Source organism: Chrysemys picta, chromosome 2, assembly GCF_011386835.1.
Source record: "Chrysemys picta bellii isolate R12L10 chromosome 2, ASM1138683v2, whole genome shotgun sequence".
Taxonomy (NCBI): Eukaryota; Metazoa; Chordata; order Testudines; family Emydidae; genus Chrysemys; species Chrysemys picta.
The window spans coordinates 70,780,632-70,795,567 of record NC_088792.1 but is presented as its reverse complement, the minus strand read 5'-3'; the positions used below and the strand labels follow the sequence as shown (position 1 = coordinate 70,795,567).

The following is a 14,936-nucleotide window of genomic DNA, read 5'->3' as shown; positions in this document are numbered from 1 at the left end:
TACTGGGAAGTGGTGGGTGAGGAGGCCATGGGTCCTCTACTTTAGCTGGTGGATAGTGGTAGCAGCCATTGAGGGGGAAGCAGGGTCAGCACCTGCTCAGGGATGAATTTTGCTCCTTATACCCTGCTGAGTTCCCAACTCACAGCCCCATTACTAGGGCTTTGTTCACGGCTGTGGGTAAGGAGTTTAATTTCCCCTTATGTGAACATAGGTTGCTTGAACTTCAGAGGCTATAAGACAACATCTAGAATTATATTTCTTCTTAATCTTGGTTTCAACTTTTCCTCTTCCCCTTCCAACAGCATTTTTTATTTTATTATTCTCTAGCATGTCCCTCCTCCCAGTTCATTGAAATAAAGGGGGAAAAAATCAGTCCTAATATTAATCCTTGTGACAGGTCTGACCTAGCATAACAAGCTGTTTCAGAACACAAGTATCTTTGATATATGAGCCACTTCTTTCTACATTTTTTGATAAGTAGCTTTTTCCCTATACAGCAACATTCATTGATAGATTAGCCTTGTATGTGCTTCTAAATAGGTCTCTGTAGCATAAGTAGTTTCAGAGCTTTTGGGTATTACTTCTGCAACAAATTTCGTTAGGCATAATCTCCTGTTGGTAAAATCAGAGCAGAGACTTCCTTTGTTAAATTAGGAATTTGTAATTTGTTCACTGCTGACATCGAGTTTACACAGTAGGTCTGACATTTTCTGCATCTTCCCTGTTGGCATGTAATATTGGGCTGCTAAAATTATTGGAGTCCATAAACTACAGAAGGTTGGGCCTGATCAGTTTGGATGGGAGACCTTTATAAAAATAGAGCATCTACAGCAACAAACCACCCGAGTGCTGTAAAGCTACTATAAGATGCCAAATTTGGAATAGTTACTGCAGAATTCTGCAATGTTTTCTGATATGGGGAAAAACCAAGAGGAACCAAAGAGTGCAGCAGAAATGGTGTGAGTTCGTGAGGGGCAACTTTCTGTTTGAGACAGTTCTGCAGCAATGCTCTCGCATGGCATTAGTATCTGCCAACATAACAGTCTCTCCTGTCTTTCAGATGAGATGTAATAGATGAGGCTTTGGCCATTTGTGGTTATTATAGATTCCATGACACTTTCTGGTGTCATGGCCAACCTTAAGTTTGGCTGGGGCAGAGTGTAATTATCCAAATCGCTCCTGCAACTTCAATGGGCTAGAAAGCTTTTCTTTACTGCCAGTACTAGACTGTTGATGTGTACATACTGTTAGATGCTGATACAAAGGGTTTTCCAGCTGCTCTGCGTGTTGAAAATACTGTTCAGCACTAGGCGCTGTCCAGCATCAGTAGTGCTGATCTGTCACCATTAGCTGAAGCAAGGAAAATGGGATGCCTTAGGTCTGATTTTTGGGGTAACGATGCCTTGTTTGACCCTGCACTTCAACAGCAAGTAAATTCATTTCGTTAGGGAAAATTTGAATGCCCTTTTTGGTGAACAGCTCTATATAAATGTCAGCTGACGATTATTACTAACACTTTTAAATGTTAATAGCCATTCCTATCTGGCCCTTGAGTCTTGTTAGCCTCCAATTTCTTGATCAAATGTTCTGGTTTAATTCTGATTTCCCTTCAGTATTTTATCACCCTCGTGATCACCTATCTCACCCTAGCATCTGTCTCCCATCCCTCCCTTCTGAATGCCACAGAAAATGAAGAAGTTAGCTTAGCGTTTGACAAAGCAGAGGAGTTGGCTGACACTGTTCCAGAGGTGCAGCATCTGTCTTCTCTTGTAACCAGGCTGGGTTCTGACAGAATCTTTTGAAATTTGTCTCATTTCTTGTCAGCTCACAAGCCTTGGTTTCTAGGGTCTATGGTCCCAGGGTAGTCAACTAAGTGGACTGGCTCCAAGACCGGGGCTTCCAGGGCCCATGACAGCTAGCCAGGCAGACTGTCTGTGAGTCGGGAACCCTGGGGATTTCCCTTTTGAAATTTTTTGAAATGTTTGCTTTTTGTTCTGAGACAGAACAAATCCAAATTTCAAATACCTAAGATAATTCCCTTTTATAGAAGACTTTCATCACACAGTTCTATGGAGTAGCCCAATTGAAACAGTCATCTCATTTCAGTTCTTTTCCTCTTATGGTCGATGTGTGTCCATCACAAAAAACAAAACCACACGTAGTGTTAATTGTCTCCCCTTTTGGTAGTTTCAGCCGATAGAGCAATGGTTGAATGGATGCGTAAACTGAACTGGTGGCCACTCCAACTTAGAATAAAGCATAGTGGCAGATCAGTGTGGGGATGCTGTCATTGATCCTTCCTCTGGTACACCTGTTCAGTGGCTATCTGCCTGTCTGGCCCTTTCATGAGCACCATGTTTACGGAAACATAATCCTGATGGTTTTTAATTAAGTACTTGCAGGTACTTTCCTAGAATGTATCTCTGCGATTTCAATCTGTCCCTCCTCCAGCTCAGCTGTAATTTCTATCCTGACTTTTACTACCAAATACAGTTAACTTTGCATCACTGACCTCTCTAGCCCGTGTCTGTATGTGACCTGTGAGCTCCTCCTCATCTGGCAGTTTTCTGCCAGCTCCTAGATGAAATAAGTCATGAAACTTGAAATCTCCATGCAACAGTCTTGTTCCTCTTTGGTTAAGGTTGAGCCCACCTCTTTCAGCTCAGTTTTACCTTCCTCCCCCCCCCACCCACTCAAAGTGCTTCAATCTCTAATAAATGTAATGCCCTTCTCTTTAAACAACCACCTTGTCATCTACAGTTGAGAGCTTGAGGTTCCCCATCTAGTTGGCTCTGCATATGGAGCCAAATCACATCAGAGGAAGCTACTAGAGATGTCCTGGATATATGCTCCCCTCCCCTTTATTCTAAGTTTAGCTTCCAGGACCTCTTTCCTACACTTCCCTATGCCAGTTACCAGCATGTCCTGTGACCATGAACTCCACCCCGACTTAACTAAAACTTTGGCTAGATGTCTCATGAGATCTACCTCATTCACACTTGATAGGTAAATTGCCAAATGGTCACCACATATCCAGCTACTGATAGTTTTAATGAATGAATCGCCAGTTGCTATAGCCTGTCTCACAACTATGTCCTACAACTCATGGATGCATGAGGAACGATCAGCTTCCTCTAATTTACAGGAAGGTGACTCCTAGCTGAGGGGAATATGTCCCTCTGTTTGACTCTGGTCTCCACCAGTGCTGAGCCAGAGGATTGGGGCATCCAGTTCAGAGCCATTTCCACCATGCTATCCTTATATCTATCTGTACTGCACTCACCATTGAGTGCCCCCCCTCCCTTCAGTGCCAAACTCACATTTAGCCCAATTGTCTCCCTCAGGCTTCTTTCCACTCAGGTCTGAATAGCACTGGGTTCTCTCTTTCTGCACCAAATTTCATAGAGGAAAAAGGTCACCTTGCTGTTCTCCTGTATTTCCACTTTTTCAAAAGAGAAAATTGTGTGCGGAGGAACTGGCCCATGGATCCAGTTATAGTCACAGACTCACGCCTGTGGCTTTACTCCCCAGTGAACACCTGATGAGACTCTCTGCATGAGGTCCAGGAATCCTCTTCCATGATGCAAAAGAACCCCATTTCTTCTGTTGCATTCAGGCCCTCATGTCCAGGTTTTGCCACATCTCCCCTGCCTGGCTTCACAAGGAAATCAGCATGGGAAGGGGCTGAGATTTTAGGGTATTTGCTACTTTTGTTGCATTCTCTAATATCCTGCAAATGCTAATCAAAAACAAACGTCTTTGTGGTGGTACTCTATGCCTATCAAAATGTAAAATGGTAGAAAACCATCTCCAGAGCAACAGCAGCAAGGGTAGAGACACTTCATTTTCTTAAGTGAGTTGTGAACTACACACACACACACACACACATATACACACACACACACACACACACACACACATATACACATACAAATATTATTAAGCACAAGTACCTCTGTTTTTTCCTTTTATGTTAAAAAACCAAGGAAACTAAATGCAAAAAAAAAAAAAAAAATTAAAGTAACCTAGGGTCTTATGATTAAATTTTCCAAAAGTGGTCGCATCACTTAAATGTAGCATTTAAGGTTCCAAAAATGTTCACTTTGTAGAGATATATTTGTAAAAGATTATAATTTAAAGAGACTCCCTCATAAAGGACAGTATGATGAACATAGGAATTTGGAGATGTGCCCTGGAGGCAGGGGGTCGGGAACACTGCATGGCTGTGCGCAGCAGTTCACCAGAGATACTCTCCAGTTTGTTTTATTAAAGTTTTAGTCCTTTCTCATTCACAGGTTTGTTATTTAATGAACACCAAGATTGTTAGGAACTTGACTATCCAGCAAATAAATAGCATTATTTCTGTTGTTGTTATGCTGGTTAAAATATATTTATGTTGTAAAATGTACACCATAACACAGGGAGAGATTCTGAGATTTCAAATAGATTTATGCCGATGTTACACCAGCTGATAATCTGTCCCATTATGCACAAAGATAATGCTCTACGAACTTTAATGTTTTGTTTTTCTTGACCTTGTGACTTTAATTATGCAAACTTAGTATTGCATTAATGTAGCTTTTTTGCATTTAATAATAACGCACGTACTTGATGTGTTAAATCAGGGATTGGCAACCTTTGGCACACGGCCCGTCATGGAAATCCGTTGGCGGGCCAGGACGGTTTGTTTACCTGCAGCATCCACAGGTTTGGCTGATCGCAGCTCCCACTGGTCGCGGTTCGCCGTCCCTGGCCAATGGGGGCTGCGGGAAGCGGCGTGGGCTGAGGGATGTGCTGGCCTGACAAACTCACACCACCAGACATGTGTCTTACAGGATATTTAACATGGAAGGTACATAAGAACAGCCCTACTGGGTCAGACCAAAGGTCCATCTAGCCCAGTATCCTGTCTTCCAACAGTGGCCAGGTGCCCCAGAGGGAATGAACAGAACAGGTAATCATCAAGTGATCCCCTGTTGCTCATTCCCAGCTTCTGGCAAAGAGAGGCTAGGGATACCATTCCTGCCCATCCTGCCTAATAGCCATTGATGGACATATACTCCACGAATTTATCTAGTTCTTTTTTGAACTTTGTTATGGGTTCAAAAGAAAGCATGTAACTTGTCAAGATTCATAATCATTGTGAGATATATGTATGGGTAACATTTAAGGAATAATGTATTTATGGAGAAAGGATGCTTTATGGACTTGAAGTAAAAGTCATCATGAAATCATACGTCTCAGTGATGGCCCATTCAAGCAGGAGGGAGTTGTAACCCTGCCTTAGGTCATGTGTACACTAAAGCTTACAGTGGCACATCTGTACCAATACAGCTGTGCCACTGTAAGAGCGCTCATGTAGCCATGTTATGCTGACAGGAGAGAGCTTTCCCATCAACGACATAAAACCAGCTCAATGAGCGGTGAGCGTCTCTGCCCAAGTGGTGGATCTGGGGCCGGAGGACCCGTCAGCCTCCCGCCATGGCTCCAGGCTGGAGGAACTGTCAAGTTCCCCAAACCCTTGTACTCCTGGGACCAGAGGAACTCTCAGCCCCCCACCACAGCGGGCAGTGCTGGTGGTGGAATTCAGGGACCACATTTGCTATAGGCCAAGGTTCACTATTGTGAAGGGCATTATAGCAAGGATCTACTGTTAGTGAATATATACGTCTCAGAATGTTACCTGCTTAACTAAATCTAAATTGTGCCACCTTAAAATAGTCTCTTATATTCTCTATCCAAACTAATTTGTCTTTTTTGGCTACTTTCTAGGTATCTGTAACCTTTCTCTACTAAAAAGCTTTTCCTCTACCCAGCTTTTAGACCATTGCTCCCACCTCACTGTCTCTTACTCCCCCAGTTTTCTAGGTTTCTCTTAATTTTGCCTTTCTACTGCTGTCTGAGCAGCTCTTCGATAAGTGATGAGAATGACCTTGCATTAACTTAAATTTATTTTTCTACAGATAAAATTTTTGTATTAAATTTATTTTTGTGTGTATAGATATATATATAAAAAAATAAGTTAATGCAAGGTAAAGCTCAATTTATTGATTTGTGCCTTTCATCCATAGTAAGATCAAATCGATAGTAATACATATATTTGTAACAAAAAGTTATCATTCTAATTCAGTCATCTCCAGTAATAAACAAAGATGCAAGAGCACTGCACAACAGGACAGGAAATGAAGCAGAATTCCATATCCAATTAAAATGAACTGGAGAGGCAGAATGTAATGAACGAAGCTGGAATTTGGCTACAGTGGTGTTAACATCCCTTCTCTGACAGATCCCATATCACTTTGTAATTACCATATGTTCAGATCCTTGGTTTTACATCTCTTCTGAAAGCGGGCACCTGTAGCCATAGATTGTCCCTTGACATCATGATGTCATTAGCTCAGCAGTGACTAAAAGGAAAGAATTCCTTGACTTTCTGAATCACCTGGAACACTTTGCTGCAACACCTTAAAAGGTCTCCTACTGATGTGCTGAAAATGTGAATTCTGACAGGATCATGGCACAGGGTATTGCTATGGGCAATAACATCTTAGAATCACAGGACTGGAAAGGACCTCAAGAGGTCATCAAGTCCAGTTCCCTGCACTCATGGCAGGACTAAGTACTATCTAGACCATCCCTGACAGGTGTTTGTCTAACCTGCTCTTAAAAATCTCCAATGATGGAGATTCCACAACCTCCCTACACAATTTATTCCAGTGTTTAACCACCGTGACAGTTAGGAAGTTTTTCCTAATATCCCAACCTAAACCTCCCTTGCTGCAATTTAAACCCATTGCTTCTTGTCCTATCCTCAGGGGTTAAGGAGAACAATTTTTCTCCCTCTTCCTTGTAACAACCTTTTTACATACTTGAAAACTGTTATGGTCCCTCTCAGTCTTCTCTTTTCCAAACTAAACAAACCATTTTTTTTTAAATCTTCCCTCACAGGTCATGTTTTCTAGACCTTTAATCATTTTTATTGCTCTTCTCTGGCTTTCACCAATTTGTCCACATCTGTCCTGAAATGTGGCACCCCGGAACTGGACACAACACTCCAGTTGAGGCCAAATCAGCGTGGAGTAGAATGGAAAAATTACTTCTCATGTCTTATTTACAATACTCCTGCTAACACATCCCAGAATGATATTTGCTTTTTTTGCAACAGTGTTACACTGTTGACTCATATTTAGCTTATGGTCCACTGTAACACCCAGATCCCTTTTCACAGTACTCCTTCCTAGGCAGTCATTTCCCATTTTGTATGTGTGCAGCTCCTAAATGAAGGACTTTGCATTTGTCCTTATTGAATTTCATCCTATTTACTTCAGACCATTTGGGAGACTTATTTAATCTGTATTTTAATAATTAATATAGAATTAGAAACTGGATTAGGCATAAAGGATTCCTTGTTTAGATACAATTCTCTCCCCACTCTGTAACCCCATTGACTTTAAGGGACTCACTCCCTTTTCACAGCAGTGTGAGAAGAGGATCAGCACTGAAACTGTTTGGTTTTTTTTGTCCAGTGTTAACAGGGTAAACTAATTTTATGTTAGAAAAAATATCATCTTTTCTACTATTGTTTAAATGTATCACAGTGCTAAAAGATTTATAGAACTACACTGAAAAGCAACGACAGGCACAAAGCCACTGCAGAAAAAATGTTTGTTTATTCCATTAGGTTTCTGCTTGAAAGGTTCTTGACATAGTACTATATTTTCAACTGCTGCTTGATGATAATCATACAATACTTATTTATAGCCTCAGATCTGAAAAATATCTGTGCTCCTCAAGGTTAAGGAATGAGTCAATACTACTTTCCTAACTTCTGCTATGGTAAAGTTTCAAAAGCATCACTCATATGCTAGTAAGTGACATTTCTCCTTCGAGTATTGTCAGTACATATGCTCACTCTTGGGATATGTATGAGCTCTCTGCATCAAGCTTTCTAGAAAGCTCTGACGAGTGATGGTCATGCGAGCCTTGTCTCAAGCCATGGGATTTTCCAGTCTGTTTATGGAGGAGGCTCTAAGGACTTCTAAGGCAGATTTGGAGCTCAACTGCTTCTAGGCCCCTCTTCACAGTCCCAGTTGTGGTATATCTAGTCATTTTCCTGAAGCTGCTTTAATGTAGATCTCCATTATAATTGCATCCAGCCAGTCCCAAAACAGGGCCTAGGGGTGGAGATAAAGGTGTATAAAGCCCCTTTTGCTGGTCTAAACTGATTTCAGCTGAGCTGGATATGCGGTTTAAGCGTGAAAATTTGAGAAGTGGCCAATCAGTGAGATTGGAGGAGTGGGGTGAGAGAGAGAAATTTACCATGTGTGGTGACAGTAGTTTGTTAGTCAGAGAGAGAGAGAGAGAGAAGAGAAAAAGGCAAGGCTTATGGCCAAATTTCAAAAAAGGGCTCATTCTTAAAAGTTTCATTTACCAAATTTATAACATCTTTCAGAAAAAAAGATTTTACAGAAAATTCAACCATAAATGGGAAACTAAAAGCAACCATTTAATTGTAAAACAGTCTTGCTTTAAGTACAAATCTCAGTGCAACTTTAACTGTGGAGTTGCTACTGATGCCTCCATCATATGACCTGAAGTACTTTATTTGACTGAAAACATAATGGACATGAATTTTTAGAAAGACCATTGTGAAGACACAGTATCATATACTTGCTGGGAATAATTTTTCTAATGCTTTTCATTTTACCCAATAACCAAGTGATAACTTATATCAGTATTAGTGGAGCATTCAGAATAGGTGGAAGCTAGGCAGATATAAGGAACTATCTTTCTTTAAAACTAAATTATAATCTGAAAAAGCAAAATGCTATATAATTCCTACATTCCACAGGACTAATGGCTTGAGCAGCAAAACGCTGCTACCTAATTGGGAATGGGCAAATGCTTCCTACCTAATTTTGAATCTACTCAGATAATATGGGTTAAATTTTTTATATGAATTTAAACATTACTAGGTTTGCATTTTGCTCAAAGGAGATTGTAAAAAAAACAAAAAAAAAAACCATAGAGGGGCGTGTGATAAGAGTAGACAGAGTGAAACAGAGACAAACGAAAAAAAGCATGGGAAGGGAGAAAGAGCTATTTTATAGGGAAAAAAACAGTATATCTATACATACACACCCACCCACCATATAGAGGCTGCTTACTTGTGATAGAAGAACCATCAAGACTAGGGGTACGTCTATACTTGCCTCCGGGTCTGGTGGTAAGCAATCGATTTTCTGGGATCGATTTATCACGTCTTGTCTAGACGCGATAAATCGATCCCGGAAGTGCTCGCCGTCAACGCCGGTACTCCTGCTCTGCAAGAGGAGAACGTGCAGTTGACGGGGGAGCCTGCCTGCCGCGTCTGGACCCGTGGTAAGTTCGAACTAAGGTACTTCAACTTCAGCTACGTTATTCACGTAGCTGAAGTTGCGTATCTTAGTTCGAAGTGGGGGGTTAGTGTGGACCAGCCCTTTGTTAACTCTAATACATAGCACAGACTAGGTAAAATATGTTTCTTTGTTTATTTGAATTACTCTTGGAAGGTATTAGAAACAATGTATTTAAATTACAGGTAAGATGATTTGGGAATCTCTTCCTAATTTTGCATATTCAAAACATTGTGAAATTCCTAAACATCATGGGGTTTTGCCCAGCTCTTCTCGTGTTGTTATTAAGCAAAGTGTTGTTAATCAGAATAAAACAAATCTCCGTACCTCATGGTTAAGCCTGCTGATCTGCTGTTTGGTTTCTTCTGCTTTGATAACTAGCACTGCAGCACCAACTTCAGAGTCTGTAAATAATCCATGCATATATGTAAATTATAGAAATACATTATCAGGTGGTTTAGGGAGTTAGTAAGGGGACTATTTCACTTGTTCTCTGCTTTAAATCTGACCTCAGGTTTGGTTGGGAGCAAATGAAATTAGCATTTAATGGCTTTCTATGGTCAATGTAAAATGCATAGGAAGGATGTAAATGAGGTATTATGGGAAGTTTGCACTGCCTCTTCCTGTGTGGGACCTACTCTGTGAGAAGATATAGAACTTCTGTCAAGGCGTTAAGTCTGATAATTCAGCAATTAAAAAAAATCACATATGTAATTGCCACACCCCTATTATGCAGTTGTTTTTGCCTTCAAAAAGAATTAGTTTCAAGTAGCATTTAGGCAAGAGATACATAATTATGTGGGCATGGTTTCTTCATCTAGGAGGGGAAAATGGGAAACAATCTGAGTTCAACTGGTTATGCCATTTCAACACTAGCCCATTGCTTTTGCATCACCAGTAATGGCTGGGCTCTTATATTTGTGTTCCTGCCTGCTGCTTTATTTCATCAGTCCTTTCAGAAGACTGCCCAGCATATCATGCTACTCATGGCTTTCACTCTGTTCATTTCTGACACAGTTAACTCTGTAAAAAGCCAAGAGTTAATAGTAAAATAGCAGCCAAGTTCCAGTATAGTTCTTCTTAAATTATTTTCCAGGTATGTCCCTATGGGAACCAATCTTGAAATGTGTCGTGTTCAGTGGATTTAATGGAGTTGATGGCACTCAGCACCTCATAGAATCAGCCCCTATATTAGTAAAGATGTAGTGGAAATCAAACTGCTGACAAGCCATTTATCTTGACTTGTAACAGGGAGGAGCAGGACAACTGGCCCAGACACACTGATGATATCCAGTTGTACCTTTCTGTCATGATTTGCGGTCAATGCAAATGACACTAAGTTTAGCTGCATCTTAAACCCATTCACATAACTCATAGAGGCTTATTTTATTAAGAATCATGCAAATATAGATGTACAAAAGGCAAGTCATCAAAAAAGTGTCTATTACAATGAGTGGCTAGATATGGCACTTACCCACAATTGTAGGAGATACCCGGGATTCCTGCCTGAGTTGATCAGAGCCAAAGTCAAAAGTCTGGCTTCCCTCATTATGGTTTCCATCTTCAATCCCATCAACAATCCTGTTAAAAACATTGTCTTTGAGTATAGAGTGTATAGACCTCACACTTCATAATGTAATTATCAATATTACTTTGAAAGGCACAGTCTTAAGCAATGGTGAATTCTGTATGACACTAATCTTAGAGAAATATAAAGGCCATTGCACAGGTGTGATCAACTGAGTTACCACTTGTTTAAACCTTGAGTAAAGAGAGGAGAATCAGGCCCTTCATCTTAACTGATTATTTTGAAACTATCATTACTTTTACAGGTTGTGATAGGGCCTTTAGTCTAGTCTACTTGCATTCCCTATGCCATTTGTAATAATTATAAACTGTTAGGACTATTAGTGAAAAAGACAGTTACCTTTTCCGTAACTCGTGTTCTTCGAGATGTGTTGCTCGTGTCCATTCCATATTAGGTGTGCGTGCTCACCACATGCAGTGGTGCTAGAAGTTTTTCCCTCGGCAGTATCCATAGGGGACCGGCTCTGGCACCCCCTGGAGTAGCACCTGCATGGCATGGTATAAGGGGCGCCGTTGGCTCCCCCCACCCTCAGTTCCTTCTTGCCAGAAACTCCGACAGTGGGGAAGGAGGGCAGGTCATGGAATGGACATGAGCAACACATCTCAAAGAACACCAGTTATGGAAATGGTAACTGTCTTTTCTTCTTCGTGTGCTTGCTCATGTCCATTCCATATTAGGTGACTCCAAAGCAGTACCTCTGGAGATGGGTAGGAGTTCACGGACGTGTAGATTGCAACACAGCTCTGCCAAACCCAGCGGCATCTCTGGCCTGCTAAGTGATGGCATTAGCAGTAAACGTGTGGACAGAGAACCACTTTGTGGCTCTATAAATATCATGGATAGGGATATGCACCAGGAAGGTCGCCAAAGATGCCTGTGCTCTCGTCAAGTGGGCTCTGATGATTGGCAGCGGCGGAACCCCTGCCAGGTCCTTATGCATGAGGTAATCCAATTGGAAATCCTCTGCGAGTACACCGGATGACCCTTCATCCTATCTGCTGTAGTGATGAAGAGTTGAGTCGATATATTGAAAGGCTTGGTAAGTTCTAAGTAAAAAGCCAAGGCCCTCTGGATGTCCAGGGCGTGAAGACACCTCTCTTCACTGGTCTCGTGTGGTTTAGGACAGAACACCAGGAGGAAGATCTCCTTGTTCATATGGAAGGTGGTGACCAACTTTGGCAGGAAGGCTGGGTGGGGCTGCAACTGAATCTTATCTTTGTAGAAGACCGTGTACGGCGGTTCTGAGGTCAAGCTTTAATTTTCAAGACCTGTCTCGCCAACGTCTCCGCCACCAGGAACGTGACCTTCCATGACAGATGGGAAAGGGAGTAGGAACCCAGCGGTTCAAAGGGCAGGCCAGTGAGCCTAGAGAGGACCAAGTTAATATCCCACTGTGGGACAGGAGCCCGCACCTGTGGGAAGAGTCTCTCCAGCTCTCTCAAGAATCTGACCGTCACATCATGGGAGAACACCATTTGTCCTTGGATTGGCAGGTGTAAAGCGGAGATGGCCGCAAGATGCACTCTAATGGAAGAGTGTGCCAGGCCCTGGTTCCTCAAATAGAGCAGGTAGTCCAGGACAGTCTGTATGGAGGAACGCCAGGGAGAGATGCCCTGTTCGGACGCCCAGCAGGAAAACCTCATCCACTTGGCTACGTAAGTCAGTCTCGTTGAGGGCTTCCTACTTTCCAGGAGGACCTGTTGAAAACCAAACAGGTCTGCACCTCCGGGTTCAGCCACGCTGCCTCCATGCTGAGAGTTGGAGGGACCCCAGGTTGGGGTGTAAGAGCCGACTGTGGTCCTGCAACAGCAGATCTGGTCGGTTGGGCAGGGGCCAGGGAGGGGCTGCTGACAGGCTCATGAGCATGCCGAACCAATGCTGGCAAGGCCATGCTGGGGCAATCATGATCACCTGTGCCTTGTCTCTCTTGATCTTTGCCAGGGCCCTGCTGATGAGTGGAATCGAAGGGAACGCGAAAATCAGGCTCCCTGATCACAACAGGAAAGAAGGCATCGGAGAGGGAGTCCTTGCTCAGACCCAGTCGAGAACAAAACCAGTGGCATTTCCTGTTCTGTCTGGTAGCGAACAGGTCCACTTGGAGAATTCCATATCTTTGGAAGGTCATGCAGGCTACCTCTGTATGGAGCAACCACTTGTGGTGAGAGGAGAAGTCCCTGCTGAGCTGGTCCGCCTGCATATTCCTGATGTCGGGAAGGTGACGAGCTTCCATGTGGATTTCGTGGCTGATTAAGAAATCCCACTGATGGATCACCTCCTGACAGAGAGCCGACGAGCATGCTCCCCCTTGCCGGTTGATGTAGAGGCTGCGTTGTCTGTCAGGACTCATACCACCTTGCCCGACAGGTGGGGCAAGAAGACTCCGCATGCCAGCCGGACTGCTCAGAGCTCTTTGACGTTTATGTGTAACCGCACCTCCTCTGGGGACAACATCTCCTGTGTCTGGAGGTTGCTGAGATGTGCCCCCCAGCTGAGGTCCACGGCGTCAGATACCAACTTGATGGAGTGAGGAGGGTTGTCGAACATAACCCCTTCCAGGACTGTCCTGCGGTCACAGTCCACCATCTCAGCAAGATAAGTATTGCCTGGGGAATGGTAACTATCTTCTCCAGGGGGTCTCGGGATTGGGAATAGACCGTTGCCAGCCATTGTTGCAGGGGCTGCATTTGGAGCCTGGCATGGTGGCCCACATAAGGGGGGGAGGGATAGCTCAGTGGTTTGAGCATTGGCCTGCTAAACCCAGAGTTGTGAGTTCAGTCCTTGAGGGGGTCCACTTAGGGATCTGGGGCAAAAATCTGTCTGGGGATTGGTCCTGCTTTGAGCAGGGGGTTGGACTAGATGACCTCCTGAGGTCCCTTCCAACCCTGATTTTCTATGATAAGTGCACGCTGCCATGTGGCCCAGCAGGCGCAGACAGACCCTGGCTGTAGTCAGAGGGAATGCAGAGACTTTTGCAATGAGCTTTGCCAATGTGTGGAACTTTTCCAGCGGCAGGAACGCCCTGGTGCAGACAGAGTTGAGGACCGCTCTGATGAACTTTGTCCTTTGCTCCGGCATTAACGTCGACGTTTTGTTGTTCACCAGTAGGCCCTGAGAGTAGCATGTGGCTTGAAGCACCACGACATCCCTTCGCACTTGAGACCTGGAACCGCCCTTGGTGAGCCAGTCGTCGAGGTACGGGTAGATCTGGATACCTGGCACCTGAGGTAAGCTGCTACCACTGACATGCACTTGGTAAATACCCTCGGTGCTGTCACCAGGCCGAACGAGAGGACCGTAAACTGGTAGTGGAGGGGACCCACCGTAAACTGGAGGAAGCATTTGTGTCCTTGAAAGATCGCTATGTGGAAGTATGCGTCCTTCAAGTCGAGGGCAGCATACCAGTCTCCTGGATCCAGGGAGGGGATAATAGAAGCCAGAGATGCAGAATTTTAGCTTCTATAGGTACTTGTTGAGGTCTCACAGGTCCAGGATGGGCCGTAGACCGCCTTTGGGATTAAAAAGTACTGGGAATAGAACCTCTTGTTCCTGTACTCGAGAGGAACTTCTTCCACCACACCCAGCTGTAGTAACCCCTTTACCTCCTGAATGAGGAGACTCTCATAAGAGGGGTCCTTGAAGAGGGATGGAGAAGGTGAGAAAGAAGGGGGGATAGAAAGGAACTGGAAGGTATAACTCCATTCCACTGTGCTGAGGACCCAGCGGTCCGAAGTTACAGTGGTCCAAGTCGGGAGGAAAGGGGAAAGGCGGTCGGAGAACACTGGGAAAGGTGAATCCGGGGAATAGTCTGGTAGGTTGCCCTCGGGCACACCCTCAAAATGATCGTTTGGCCCCCTGCTTATTATGGGTTGAGCCCGACTGGGCAGAGGGTGGAGGCGGGTGGCTTGGGCAGTGCTTGTAATCCTGGACTCATTTATGGGGCTGGTCCTGCTGAG

At 43.7% G+C, this 14,936-nt stretch overlaps 1 protein-coding gene across 2 annotated transcripts in view; it reads right to left on the bottom strand.

Annotated features, from left to right (window-relative positions):
* Nucleotides 1–14,936, bottom strand: part of KCNH8 (potassium voltage-gated channel subfamily H member 8) — a 356,652-nt gene that overhangs the window by 4,561 nt on the left and 337,155 nt on the right. For both annotated transcript variants that reach the window (XM_008170570.3, XM_065583465.1), the window contains 2 exons: nucleotides 10,870–10,976; nucleotides 9,723–9,799 (listed from right to left, as the gene is read on the bottom strand). In XM_008170570.3, the coding sequence (XP_008168792.2) occupies nucleotides 9,723–9,799; nucleotides 10,870–10,976 (184 nt within the window). The remainder of the gene's footprint in view (nucleotides 1–9,722; nucleotides 9,800–10,869; nucleotides 10,977–14,936) is intronic.